The sequence below is a fragment of the Mya arenaria genome, chromosome 3, assembly GCF_026914265.1.
Source record: "Mya arenaria isolate MELC-2E11 chromosome 3, ASM2691426v1".
Classification (NCBI taxonomy): Eukaryota; Metazoa; Mollusca; class Bivalvia; order Myida; family Myidae; genus Mya; species Mya arenaria.
Genome location: NC_069124.1, coordinates 58,795,215 through 58,810,561, shown reverse-complemented (window position 1 = coordinate 58,810,561; position 15,347 = coordinate 58,795,215). Strand labels below are relative to the sequence as shown.

The window sequence follows — 15,347 nt, the reverse complement described above, 5'->3', positions numbered from 1 at the left end:
AACACTAGTGTATCTGTCACCTTAGAGGTAGGGACATTGTCTTGCACGTGACATGTCATCTTGGTATGTCGCAAAACATCGTGATAGTAATTTTAAAATATGTCCATACAAGAAAAAAGTTACAGCGACATAACAACATACTCTTGATCCTTATATGCAGCACTTACATTGTGAATAAACACCTAAGTGTGACCTTGGACCTTAGAAGGTAGGGACACGATTCTTGCCACCGCGACACGTTGTCTTGGTATGTCGAACACATGTGGCAAGTGATTTTAAAATTCTGTCCCTACAAGGGAAAGTTACAGCCCGAGACACGACAACCTATACTCTATGTCCTTATATGCAGCATCCATGTGAATCCACACCTAAGTGTGACCTTGACCTTGGAAGGTAGGGACACGGGTCTTGCTCCCGACACACGTCTTCTTGGTAAATCAAACAATGTGCTAAGTATTTTAATATGTCCATACAAGGGAAAGTTACAGCCCGGACACGGACAACCCTATATCTATGTCCTTATAGCAGCATTCCATTGTGAATAAACACTAACGTGTGACCTGACCAGAAATAGGGACATCGGATCTTGGCACGCGAACACGTCGTTCTTGTATGCGAAAACATGTGGCAAGTTATTTTAAAATCTGTCCATAAATAGAGAAAGTAACAGCCTGGACACGAACAACCATTACTCTATGTCATTTATATGCAGCAAACCCATTGGGAATAAACACCTAATGTGTGACCGGGACTATTAGAGGTAGGGGACATGGTTCTCTGCACGCGACACGTCTTTCGTCTTGGTATGTTGAAACACATGTGGCAAAGTATTGTAAATCTTGTCCATACAAGGGAAAGTTACAGACCGGGACACGAATACCTATTGACTCATGTCCTTATATGCAGCAATTCCATTGTGAAATAAACACTAAGTGTGACCTTGACCTAAGAGATAGGGAAAATTAAGGACACGGGTTTCTTGCACGCGACACGTCGTTCTTGGTAGCCGAACACCTGGGACAAGTGTTATTTAAAAATCTGTCAGTACAAGGCGAAAGTCTACAGCCCAGGACACGACAACCTATACTGCTATGGTCCTTATTGCAGCATTCCAATGGAATAAACCCTAAGGTGGACCTTGACCTTAGAGGTAGGAAGACTACGTTCTTGCACGCGACAGTGTCTTGGTATGCCGAACACATGTGGCAAGTTATTTTAAAAATACTTGTCCATAATATTTATTGAGTTATGAGGCGCGACGGACGGTCCGACGGATCTTTCATCCTTGTCACAAAAGCAAGGGACATGTCTACCCATTGTCAAGAATGTGCTTTAAAATAAACAGTGCACAAACATCACATGCTGATAAAAATTTAAAGTGAAGGTGGTGATGGCTGTATAATACTGTTAATAATCTTAATATCATATTTTTCCCATAGGCAGTTAGAAACTAAAGAATTAATAACAGGACGATGTTAGAGCCAGTTAAAACAATTATGCAATTATGATAATGCCTATAATAAGAAGAGCTATCATAACCTAAAGCATATCCATGCCCGAATGAGACTGACGTCAGAGTGTGGAGGAGTGATGCTGTAAGCGGGTAGATGTTAGGTCTGCATGTGAACACGTCATTCTTAATGTGACCAAAACATACATGCATAGTAATTTCAAATATCTCCGGCATGACAGAGTAACCGCCCCCCCTGAACAGGACCAAATAAACTCTATATATTGTGCATATCTGCAGCATTCCATATGGTTAAACTCTTAGTATGACCCTGGAACTTTGATATTATGGGGTAAGTAGGTCTTGTATGCAATACAATGTCATGTATGTACAGAACACATGTCCCAATTTAAGGACCATTACTCGCCTTTCTGGTACCGATATAAATTAAATCCCCAGATGAAAAAACTTCATTTGCTGGGTAACATTTTCTGAAATTTCAGTGTTTTGACTCTGGTTCAAAATTTTGGTGATACACAAGGACTCCAGGATTCCTACTCAGGCTTTTTACAGTGAGACAATAACAACAAATGGGATAAAAGTGAGGAAGTATATTTTTAAAAAAGAAGGGAAAATAGATATTAAGAGCAAAAAGTAGGGAAGTAAGGGTTTCTTTACTGACATTTATTTTGTGATGCAAATAGTTAAATGATTAAAAAAACCTATCATCAATGTGACTGACAGAGTAGCTTTTGCCTACAAAACAATTCTTAAAGAGAATTCAATAAAGAAATATGTCCCTTTAACAAACAATTAAATAGCATCACATATCTTAGACAATATCACAGGGCTTTCCAATGATTAGTATTGTAGCACTTAACAGTCTTTCATCACAATGAAAATATGTGGTGTTGTCTGGAAACATGAGTCTTGTTCAGGTATTCACATTTACAACAAAAACACAGCTTTAATCAAGAAATATGAAAATACGAATTCATAACAATATGTTATATTCAATTAAAGAAAACCTCCAAAAATATTAACAAATATCTATCATAGCCTGCTTGAAAGTTTGTTCAGATAAAATTGAGTATGGCAAGATACTAGACCAATTTCCACGTTTCTTAATATGATGTTATACAATGAAATCACACACATAGAACTGAATGATAACAACTATTAATTTCACAGGTATATCTCCTAGAAAGAGCATTATGGATGTTTGAGCTGAGATAAGCTAAACCTGGAGTTTGTTATTGGTCCCAGGCAAAACCCTGTTCATTTCAGGGATATCTCCAAAATAGGGTCACATCAGTTTCTCTGGTGGTGACCTATTGAGAAGCCCTGATCCTGAAAATAACACACAAGTCATTGTGACTACATTCAATTTCATTCATTGTTATTATTCACATTTTTTCCTTCTGTTTGCTTTGCTCTTATGAACTATATTCAAAAATTCAACAAGTTTATTTTGCTTTAGTGGAAGTTGACCGGTAAAATATCATAACTATTTTTTTATCTTAACTAAGGAAACTATTTTAAATCCACCTGCACATACTTTTAAGTTAGGTTGACTACAGTATTATTGAAGTTTAAACATATTTATTTTACAACGATTGTGAACCAAGTTATTACAACATTATATTTGTCACTCTCGTTGGCACGATTTTACGCAATAGTGTGGTCTTGTGTTGTGGGGGAAACCGGAGAACCCGGAGATAACCCACTTGTCTAGCTTGGTGACCACAAACCAAACCCACATGCAGTACTATTCACTGTAAAATGAAAAATATACCTAGTCAATTTCTTAACAATTTCTCTGAATGATATTCTCTTTTGTGGATCACTCTGCCAGCACAGCTTCATGATCTCGTAAACCTCATCGGGGCAGGTCAAAGGTTTCGGGAATCTCTCGTTCTGAGCGAGGCGTGCCCAATGCTCCTCCTGTGGATCGGAGCCTGGGGAGGGTTGGGATGGTTTGGTTAACCTTGGGGTTCCTCCATCCAAGAAGACCTCTAAGCACACAACGCCGAAACTCCAGATGTCTGACTGCCGACAGTATGTCCCGCTACGAACCTCTGGAGGAGCCCTGTAGATATGAATGATAAACAAATCAATAATCATGTAAATTATTAACAAAACAGCATGTGGACAGGACGGATAGACCAATGGATGGATGAACAGACAAACAGAAGGATGGGCAGGTGATTACGTAATGGTATTTAAAATTTTATGGGTTTCAAAATTATTTTCTCAAAAGAACACAAAAATGAGTTTTTAAGAGCTGCAGTTATCCAAGGTTTATGTACTCAACTAAACAAATATTACAAAGACACAGATAGAGAAGAACCAAAGATAAATGGACGAAACATAGGTAAAAGTTATTTCACAATTATTTTGCTAGATGTAAGTGGAAATTGCTAAAAACATGTATATTGTAAACTATAGCATGTGAAACAAGTTTTGAGGATATGTAAAATAAAATAGTAAAGCAAAACATGAAGTCTTTGCTTGACTCTGCTGTCAGCCAGACTCGGACAACACCAGTGTTTTAAAACCTTTGGACCATCTCTTCAAAACAGAATGCTGCGATTAGAGAAATATCAAATACTGCACAATCATCATCATTACCATAATACATGTAGTTTAAACTGAGAATCAGTCCTCCTGTATGTACTGTTTTCACAATCATTCTCCAGTTCCTTCGCCCAACCAAAGTCCGCCACCTTTGCTGTGAGGTCAGATGTCAATAACACATTCCTTGCCGTCAAGTCACAGTGAATAATGATGTTGTCATAAAGAAATTCCATTCCCTGGAAGAATTTTGTGAAGAGTTTTTTTATTGAAGCAAAATTACTTTAAAAAGAGTGTTCTCAAGTGGTAAATGCAACCAGAGGGGCACACTCACACGGTTTCTTAATATTAACTTCATGTTTATTTTTAATGTTTGCAAGAGTTCAATTCACACAAATATATAGCAAAATATGGACACTATGACAATGATTATTTCAATCTATGACGAAAATCAACTACATGTAAGATCTTTACTGAAACGTTCCCCGGATGTTTACCCAATAGCAAAACAATGACTTTAAGATAATAAATATCAACTTGATTCTTTTACTCCTCTTTACAATTAAGTTTAAAATAAATCAGTTCAACCAGTCAACATGTCATTTTTAAAAGATTCCTAACAAACATGAAGTTACCTGAGCAATGTCTATAAGGCACTTCATTTTGCTATCATACAACATTTTTGGCTCTTTCAGGTAATCAGAAAGGCAGCCATTTTTCATAAGCTCCATCATGTAGGCAAACTTAACATGTGGGTCTGAAAAATAAGAACTCCATGAATTCGCAGTTTAAGTTCATTTGTGATAAATGTAATCTGGAAGTATTTGTTATTGGTACTATAAATAACGATTTTAAGCAATGAATATGCAAATGATATTACAAATCATTAAGAAATGTTATAAACTTAAAAACATGTTATAAATATATGATATCAGTTTCTTTAAAATTGCACATAGTTTCGGCACTACTTTCCCAAACCCGTAGAAAACCAAAAGAAACACAAAATTCTCATCCAAACATATTTTTTTTAAATGGGGAGGGTGGGTAAATTTGATTTTCATTTCTTTTCTTAAATTAAAAGCAAGGGGTGCTGTTATCCTGACTTTCAACCACTTCTCGCCAAGTTAAAACATTGGGGCAGGAGGTTTTTGACAGATTGACGTAAATGAGAATTTAAAAAAAAAATTAAATGGGGAGGGTGGGTAAATTTGATTTTCATTTCTTTTCTTAAATTAAAAGCAAGGGGTGCTGTTATCCTGACTTTCAACCACTTCTCGCCAAGTTAAAACATTGGGGCAGGAGGTTTTTGACAGATTGACGTAAATGAGAATTTTAAAATTTGGTTTGAAATCCTACCATCTAGCTCCTTGAGTCCAATAAACATGACAATGTTCGGATGCCCATTCTTGTCTGGGCTTCTATTCTTTAACTTCTCGAGAAGAGTGAATTCTCTTTTAAACCTCGCATAATCAGGAGGAGATGTGCAAATCTTCACTGCAACTTCTTGACCACACCACTGGTGCTTGTAAACAGCTCCAAAATCACCCTGTTTTGTGTTGAAATGGGTTAATTGATATAATAAATATTGGTCAGTTTCATACAATTTCATTATGGTAGTATAAATATATATTAAATTGATTCCGTGTTTCTACCATATTTGTGACTATATTCAATTATTAATAGAAAATCTCATTGATTGGTTAGAAATAAATTGCCAATGAAATCAACACATGAATTCCACGATTTTAATGTGTCAGGTGCTCCCATAATTATTCTAGTAAATGCTGCTTTTAAGCACTGATCAGAAAACTGTTTCAAATTCAGTCCGAGGAACTTCAAATGATTGTAATAGTAGTAATGTGGCGGAAATATTCAGCCTACAATTTTACCCCAGTTAAATACTAACTGCATTCCAAATTTGACGACTTTAAAGACTGTATCTTAACAATTTATATTAAAAAATTGCAAGGTGCAGTAACAATACCTTTCCAAGGCAATTTTTGTCGTCCACCTGGACATTTGAAGAAAGCTGTTCATCAAGCCTGTCAACAAAAGAAATAAATCGTCTTGGTCAATTATATTGTGAATGTTCGAATAACACTTCATCTGTAATATATCATGTTAGCGCAATAAACATTCCACATAGTCATTAATCACTCATATTACTATCTCACATTAATACTAGTTTGAGTCAAGGGAACAGACACAATATGCTTCTATAAGCTAGCAGCTTTCATCAAAATAGTCTGTGCTAGAGTTTACATGTAAATGAAATTAGTATAAACTAACCTATCTCTGCACATGGTAAAAGTTGGTCTCCTCTCTGGGTCTTTGTCCCAACACTGAAGCATGAACTGGTAGAAATGGTCTGGGCAATTTCTCGGACGCTGGAGTCGATCCCCTTTTATCAGCTTGGCGACAAAGTCATTGGGGTTGATACTGTTCATCTTTGGATCATTGCCATAACTACCAAACAGAATAGTATCCAAACATATGGTGCCTCTGTTTCCATAAGCATTCCATAAATATATTATACACTTTTGAGGTTTTTTTTCTAAAAGTATTTTGTACAGCCGTGTTTGTCAACAATTCTTTAACATTATGAACACCGTTATATATTAAGACCCTCTATTATCATCTCTTTCTCACACACATCCATAAATAATGAAATAAAACCTTTGCCCACCTGAACATTTCCCAGAGTACAACTCCATAACTCCAGACATCAGACTTTGAGGAAACACGTTTGGAATGGGTCCACTCGGGAGCAGACCTGTGTTAAACATACAAAACATTGCGTATTGTGTACACAAAACTATTTTAAAACAAGAGCCCGCTTTATATAGGAGTACCTTAACATACAAATATTTATTTGAATACCGGTAGCTTAAATGCTCTTTCAGTTATCATCAACACTGAGGTTTCAGCCTAATGTTGCTGGCATATAGAACTCTAAGCTATTTTTTTTCATATTTTTTTATTTAATACATATAGTTGTTTATCATAAGACAGAATGATACCACCATTTTAGAAAAAGGAAACTGTTTTGGATATTTCAAACTGGCATCTTTGAACCAAACATATATTGTAATTTATGATTTTAACAGAAGATAACAATAATATATGCCCCAGAGTTCTTCTTGTCAGAAAGTTTTGCTAGACTACATAAATATGTTTTAACAAGACAGTAATTCACATTGATCTTGACCTTGATCTGCTATTCCTTAAAACAATAGGGGTCATCTTCTGATGAAGGGCAACAAAATAATTGAGTTAAATGGTCTACATCCTTCACCAAGTTGTTGTGCTGACAAAGTTTTCAAAATCAAGAGAAATGTGTAAAATTTTATACCCTCTGACCATCACTTTGTCAGAAACATTTGCTTAACAGCATTAATGTATTATTGATGACCATGACCTTGACTTTTGACCTACAGATACTGACTCCATAATTAACAAGGGTATTACTAAGTCAAACGCAACATATTACTGAAGTTTCATGGTCCTCTGTCAACACATTCTCTAGTCACTGTCAAGCTTAGTTTTCAGGACACTGGTAATCTTGCATCCATTAACATAAAAAAACAGTAGGGACCATAAACTGGTCAAGAGCAACACATCAGTCCAGTCCCACGGTCCACTGTCAAACAATTGTGCTGAAAGATCTGCTTTACTGATTGAAATTTGCAGATCTACATATGTACATGCTCATACTCAATGATAACTGTAAACATGGCCTTTGACATACCAAAAGAACAGTATTGGGCATCTACTGGTCAGAGGGTGAAATTTTGTGGTCCTTTGTCAAATCATTCTTGAATTATTGTGCAAAGTTTTCCAATGATTATTGACTTGACCTTTGACCAACCACCCCTGAAAACAATTGGGGTCATTTACAAGCAAGGGGGCAACCTACTGATGAAGGTCATTTGTTACTAAGTTCTCTTGATATTTTGGGGAAAAAAGTTTTTTAAAAATTGTTGACTGTATTTTTTTGCCTTTGACCTCCAGTACCTCTCAACACTACCAGTCACAGGCAAGACATGGTTAACTGACAAACCATCAGACAGATCAACATTTGCAAGCCCATATGGTGAGGGATCTTATTAGAAAGGGTCGTATATATGCATACCAGTATATAGGTATTGTCCTCTCCATGTTTTGCCTCCTGTAGTAATCCTTATCTTCCATTAGTATCTTGGACAGGCCAAAGTCACAGACCTTGGCCTGTTGGTTAGTGGTTAGGAGAATATTCCGGGCTGCAAGGTCACAGTGTAATATTTTCTTCTGTTCTAGGTATTCCATACCCTAAAAAAATGTAACCTTGGTGATCAAACTTTGACTCTTACTTGTTCAAATATATGAAGTACCGCGACAAAGGCTTACACTAATAAAAGAAATTTAAGAATCATATTGGTCAAGACAGTCTTTACATTCTAGAAAACAAGAGCTGTCATAGTATGTGACGAATGCCCCCGAATGTGACATTGACCTACGAACAAGGTCAGTACATGAAAAGTTGATCTTGCCTTTATGTGTCAAATACATATGGCAAGTTATTTTAAATTTCCTCTGAACATAAAAAATACCACCCATACTTGACAACCTACACTGTTATGTCCTTATATTCAGAATTCCCTTGTGAATAAACACTTAGTGTATCTTTCACCTTAGAGGTAGGGACATGGGTCTTGCACAGGACACGTCGTCTTCGTATGTGGAACACATGTAGCAAGTTATTTTAAAATCTGTCCATACAAGGGAAAGTTACAGCCCGGACATGACAAACTATACTCTATGTCCTTGTATGCAGCACTCCATTGTGAATAAACACTAAGTGTGACCTTGACCTTTGAGGTAGGGACACGGGTCTTGCAGGCGACACGTCGTCTTGGTATGTGGAACACATGTGGCAAGTTATTTTAAAATCTGTCCTTACAAGGGAAAGTTACAGCTCGGACACGACAACCTATACGCTATGTCCTTATATGCAGCACTCCATTGTGACACTAAGTGTGACCTTGACCTTTGAGGTAGGGACACGGGTCTTGCACACGACACGTCGTCTTGGTATGTGGAACACATGTGGCAAGTTATTTCAAAATCTGTCCATACGAGGGAAAGTTACAGCCCGGACACGACAACCTATACTCTAAGCTTATATGCAGCACTCTATTGTGAATAAACACTAAGTGTGACCTTGACCTTTGAGGTAGGGACACGGGTCTTGCACGCGACATGTCGTCTTGGTATGTGGAACACATGTGGCAAGTTATTTCAAAATCTGTCCATACGAGGGAAAGTTACAGCCCGGACACGACAACCTATACTCTATGCTTATATGCAGCACTCCATTGTGAATAAACACTAAGTGTGACCTTGACCTAAGAGATAGGGACACGGGTCTTGCACGCGACACGTCGTCTTGGTATGTGGAACACATGTGGCATGTTATTTTAAAATCTGTCCATACGAGGGAAAGTTACAGCCCGGACACGACAACCTATACTCTATACTTATATGCAGCACTCTATTGTGAATAAACACTAAGTGTGACCTTGATCTTTGAGGTAGGGACACGGGTCTTGCACGCGACACGTCGTCTTGGTATGTGGTACACATGTGGCACGTTATTTTAAAATCTGTCCATACAAGAGAAAGTTACAGCCCGGACACGACAACCTATACTCTATGTCCTTATATGCAGCACTCCATTGTGAATAAACACTAAGTGTGACCTTGACCTTTGACGTAGGGACACGAGTTTTGCACGCCACACGTCGTCTTGGTATGTGAAACACATGTGGCAAGTTATTTTAAAATCTGTCCATACAAGGGAAAGTTACAGACCCGGACGGACGGACGGACGGTGCGATTTTAATATGCCCACCTTTGGGGGCATATAAAGGAAATAGGTTTTCAATTGATTAGAAGAAAAAAATAACATACTTGCAACATTAATATATATTGTGTTCAGATGAACCTTTCTTGCTATTATGTAAATTTGTAGTTACTATTTGTGAAAATAACATTGTCTAAATAAACATTAAGATTTGTTACCTTGGCAACATCAAGGGCAAGCTTGTAAATTTCCTCTTTTTTTAAGTTTTGTGACCTTTCGCGAGATTTCAGAAACTTGTATAGCGACTGATCCAGGCAGTCCATCACAAGGCAGAACCCTGCAACACACAACAACAAACCCATACATATATATAGGGCCATCTTCAGAAAACAATCCATGATTTATTATCTCTCGTGTAAAATTTTAAATCCTCATTATAAGTCATTACTAGAAATTATTTCATGTCAAATGCTACAAATGTTCAATATCACCCTGTTCTGTGCTTAAAAATAAATTTCTTCTTTTCCAATACCAAACACTTTTTTAAATTATATTAATGATAAAGTATTAATATACCATGAATGCTATCGCAGGTGCCATAGAACTTGACAATGTTTTCATGCTCAAGTTTCTCCATAACTTCAGCTTCCTTTTTGAAATCCAACTTGAATCGCTCCTCAATTTTGTCTTCTTTCAAAACTGAAAATCAAAAGAGATGTTTGTCCAATATTATCCCCTCTGAGTGCTGCTTTGTCAGAGATTCTGTTGACTGTGGCCTTGACCTTCTGTCCTCTAAACAATTTGAGAAATCTACTGGTCAAGGGAAAACCTACAAAGTTTCATGGTCCTAATTTAAATTGTACTTGAAGTTTTGTAAGGACAAAAAATTCTTGAATACCAAAAATGAGTTTCCAGTCATGTGACCAGTGCTAAAAAAAACCCGTCTTACACCCCCATGTAAGATGAATTACGTGCAACAACGTGCCACTTCTTATTTCTTTCATTGTATGGTTTATAAATAAGGATATTATGCCATTTCAATAAAGCGTAATCAAGTATGCAAGACTTTTAATCAAAATTGAAAATAAAAAATCGTACAAACGCATTTTTTTGGAGGAACTATTTGACGTCAATAGTGATTTAAAATTACTGCACTTTATGATGTCACTAAACAACGTCGAACACGCTTTTTGGTGAAATGTACAAAAGTGCGTTTTCTACATCAATTTTTCCACAAATTGATAATTTTAGATATGCAAGAAAAAATATTGTGCATGCTGCATGGCAGGTAATTTGGCAAGCTCATTACTGGCTTACGTGCATGCCCTCGTTTTGGATTTGCTATCCCTACTGAAAACACATAATAGATACTTATATGGTATAATGATCTACCAACAGTTTTGGAACCGACCGATCAACATTAATTTGCAAATAATTTTCAAAAGGGGACATAATAATGATAGATTTATGAGGAACTGGTCTGGGTTTTTTATTATTAATCACAGACTATAACTGAACAAATCATTAATCAAACAGAGTTATTGTATTTACTACACTGTGTGTATTGTTGTATTGAGATTGAGTATCAAATTTCAGGATAATATTTCGTAATTTCAAAATGTATGTTTTTACCTTTTACTACAACAGATAATGGTGTATTATCATCCCTATCTAGAGTGGCCTTGTAAACTGCACCATAATAACCCTGTTAAAAGGTATAAATAAGGCACTTAGTACAACAAATTCAAGCAAAACCTATTTAAAGGACATAAATCTCTTGTGCACTGATCTATGAATCTGATTAAATGCAAATAAGTAAAAACAGTAAGTTTTTTATTCATTTCTACAAGAAATGCACATGGCTTGTAGGAATATAGTTACATGGAGACTAATTATCTTCAAGAAATACATTTACAGTTTTTAAATAGTGACAACTAAAATGAGTCAAAGTATCATTGATTTAACTATATACATGTACATATTATAATATAATATTATAGTATAATTGTACACTATGATTGTAAGTAGTAGTTTATCTAAGCCTGAAGACTACAGCCTGGGCCATCATCGGCAACCATGGTTACTTTCTTCTGTTACACTTCATACATACCGTTAAAAATCTTTTTTTATATAAATATGAATGGCACATGGAAGACAACTCTATTTCCAATGAAATCGCATGTTACAATTAAATACTCTCAAATAACCCTATAATGTCAGAAGTCTCCGATGGCGAGTTGTCTAAGTGGCTGGTTTAAAATTGGTAGTGATCAGGTGGATTGAGTTCAATTCGCCAGAATATTTTTCTACTGGAAAACATTAGTATGAGTGTCTGTGCATAAATATATGAGTCAGAGATCCATACACGTTTCCTTGCAGAACCAATGAAACTGCCTCATTAATTTATGATGTTACAAGATTTTCATAGCTATATCGCCCACGGTTCACAACGAAGCAAGTGCAGTAGTGTATCAGGGGTATCAGACGATGAACAAGAGCATCATCATTTTCATTGAGGGAGGAAACTATTTATGCCAGAATATTGTTCAATGCTATATGTTTACAATAAAACTTGTTACTGGTAACATGTGTGCACCGTCAAACTATTTGCATGCCACACCTGATGTCACCAAGGCACGTACATGTATTATTTACACCATTTTTTTATCAGATAAGAAATAAATTAACTGATGCTCTTAACTCACTTCAATGTTATGCTCTTTAGATATTTTAGGCCATTATCATACTTACACTTCCCAGCTGTTTGCTTTTGTCAATGGTAAGCCTTCTTTTTAGAATGACAAATGAAGGCAGGTTTACGCCAGCTCTGTGTACCTCCGCCGAAGGTTCCCCATGAGGTGGGTATGGGGTTTTGACGGCGACCCCCTGGGCTCGAGGGATTGGTGGAGTGGGGTGATCAGTTGCATGTTTTGACAGATCTACTTCCAAAGGTAGCACACCTTGATCTGAGAATATATCTGAAATAATTATCCTTGGTTGTACAATGTCTGCAGACGATTCAACTTTCGGATATCAGACAAACATTACACGCTTGAGTCTTGACAATACTTTCAAACTAACATTTTTAGTATTGACTGTAAAGTTCTTTGTTAGAAAATTCTGCAGTGTTATCAATTTAATTGATTTTCAAAAGGAAGAATATGAGCAAGAAATAAACTGATCTGAATAAAGGTAGATGGACTGATCCAGTATTTGATTCACATTAGAAGAATATGGTATAGATTCTACCAGGTGACAAATAATCTGTGTACTGGCCTTCAATCACCACTCTACCTGAGTTAATATCACCACTTTACCTGAGAAGTTCATATAACCACTGCACCTGAGAAGTTCATAACACACTTTACCTGTTCATATAACCACTGCACCTTTTATATCAAATATTTACCTGAAGAGTTGAGACAAGAAAGATTGGGTATTGGTTTTGAGGTGCCCGTATATCCACTATTGAGGAACTCAGTAGTCGCACTGTCCATACTGGATAGCCCACTGCTGCCGGCAGAGTATATTGGTTGGCTATACTCATGGTACTCTCTCGCTGTATGGACAAAATAAAACTTTTTTGATTAACAAAATGACAGATTTTTTTTTATGTCAAATAATGAAATATACGCCAAAATATGTAAACATTTCTGACGTCATTTTTAATGTTTTTGTCGTTGATGTCTTTTTCTATTTTTTGTAATGCTCTGAAGAAAGGCAAGCATGGCCGGAACATTGGCAGGATAATAAACCCTATTTTTTAAAGCTTGAACTCCTTCTTTTAATTATATTATGAAAATATAAAGCATTTAATGGTGGAAAATGCTTTGCATGATCATGCTTTATACATTTCTAGTCTTAATTAAGAAAACAAATGAGACAAGATATTTCCAATTTCTGATGTTAAAGCATAATATGGCATTCTAAATATTGATGTTTTCTTTCAAGATGCATTCTTACTCCCAAATTTGAATTAACAAAATTAATACTTTTGTTTAATATTCCAAAAAGGATGAATAAATGTCAAAAACAATGGCTCTTATGAAGGATACCGAATTTAAATTGAGAGAAATGTGCTTGCGTTTTGAACTTTTAAATACACGGTTACAATCATGTTATCAGTAATATTTTCCATAAAGGCATTATTTAGTTAGTAGTTAAAGTTTTTTTCAGTCAAAATTGATGTTTGTTATAATCTGTATGTTTGGTTTTGAATAAGAGCGCCACTTTAAAGGGTTGTCACTGGAAAATGTTAATGGATATTTCTCAAGCTCATACCAATCAAGCTGTTTTAGCAGTTATCGCGCAGAATAAAAAACCTTTTGAATGGAATATGATCATCATTTGTTCTTAGCTTCATGCTAGGGGATTTATCCCACACAAACAGTACTATAAAAGCTTACAATGTTCCTGAAAGCAGGATATGAATGTCCTGAGCAGTGCCTCTGGGCATGGCCTCTCCTCACTATCTAATGTCCAGCAGTATTGCAACTTCATGTAAAACTCTTGTTTGTACTTTTGAACTGGTTCAGAGTCATCTGCCTGCAGTTTCAGCAACTTCGGACAGCGAGGTACTTTTTTATTTACCAGAAAAAATTGCTGCACCTTAAATAACAACAATATTTTTTAATAAGAATGATTTCTAATGAATTCCCAAATCAGAAAGATAACTTTTAAACTACAATACTTTTATTCCATCATTATTTATAGTACCACAAAACTCAAAAAAGTAAAGTGTGTTTTTTTTGCACAAACATTTTAGGGAGGTGTTTTTGATCCTATTCCGCACCTAAAAAAATCCAGTTTGGTTAGCTTGAAGAAAATTTGTTTTTATTAAAACTGGGCAAAATTAGCCAAGATATATGCATTTTTTCGCTCCAGTATGCCGTCACTATAATTACATAACAATGTGAATGTCTTTATGACACAAATATTCACTTATTTTAAAATACTCCTTGTAAGAATTATTTGTGTAAATTCAAAGTTCCTATTTTCTAGGTAAATTTCCCTATGGGAGGGCTTTATTCCCATTCCCCTGAGCTGACAGACAGCCCTGCATTTAAACACCTCTCCTTTTATAGTAACACAGCAATAGCACGAACACGCACCGCTTCAATTGACCTTCGCCCTCCCTTCGAGTTAATGGCCTCCCACGGACTGGCCCCGCCCTCAAACATCTGCCAGAGGGTGGAGCCCAGAGCCCACACCTCGGTCTTTGCCGTCACTTCTTTAAGGCCACCAGGCTTATACATATTGGGGTCCAACCACGGAAGTCTAAAGAAGAAAAAGAAAGCACCTTATCATAGTTATAGTTAGCGATCATTCATTTTGTGTGTCATACTTATGCCAACATAATTTGAGTTTCCTTGGTCAAAGAGAATGCGTGCATGCATTTGTAGGGATTCTCTCTACCTAATTACCATTTTGTTTATCTCATTAAATCTTACTCCCTTCAACTTAAATTCATAACAATACCTA

General features: G+C 36.2%; 1 protein-coding gene across 2 annotated transcripts in view; it reads right to left on the bottom strand.

The window, feature by feature from the left end:
• Window positions 1-2,639: 2,639 nt before the first annotated feature.
• Window positions 2,640-15,347, bottom strand: part of LOC128227933 (uncharacterized) — a 40,543-nt gene continuing 27,835 nt past the window's right edge. Inside the window, exons 11-26 of one of the 2 annotated variants that reach the window (XM_052938885.1) lie at window positions 14,978-15,143; window positions 14,273-14,474; window positions 13,276-13,425; window positions 12,618-12,844; window positions 11,499-11,571; window positions 10,443-10,565; window positions 10,085-10,203; window positions 8,157-8,332; window positions 6,711-6,797; window positions 6,314-6,490; window positions 6,009-6,066; window positions 5,381-5,570; window positions 4,660-4,781; window positions 4,082-4,263; window positions 3,246-3,539; window positions 2,640-2,800 (exon numbers count right to left, since the gene is read on the bottom strand). In XM_052938885.1, coding sequence (XP_052794845.1) covers window positions 2,782-2,800; window positions 3,246-3,539; window positions 4,082-4,263; window positions 4,660-4,781; window positions 5,381-5,570; window positions 6,009-6,066; window positions 6,314-6,490; window positions 6,711-6,797; window positions 8,157-8,332; window positions 10,085-10,203; window positions 10,443-10,565; window positions 11,499-11,571; window positions 12,618-12,844; window positions 13,276-13,425; window positions 14,273-14,474; window positions 14,978-15,143 — 2,365 coding nt within the window. In that variant the 3' untranslated portion in view covers window positions 2,640-2,781. The remainder of the gene's footprint in view (window positions 2,801-3,245; window positions 3,540-4,081; window positions 4,264-4,659; window positions 4,782-5,380; window positions 5,571-6,008; window positions 6,067-6,313; window positions 6,491-6,710; window positions 6,798-8,156; window positions 8,333-10,084; window positions 10,204-10,442; window positions 10,566-11,498; window positions 11,572-12,617; window positions 12,845-13,275; window positions 13,426-14,272; window positions 14,475-14,977; window positions 15,144-15,347) is intronic. The other variant, XM_052938886.1, reaches the window with a different exon arrangement.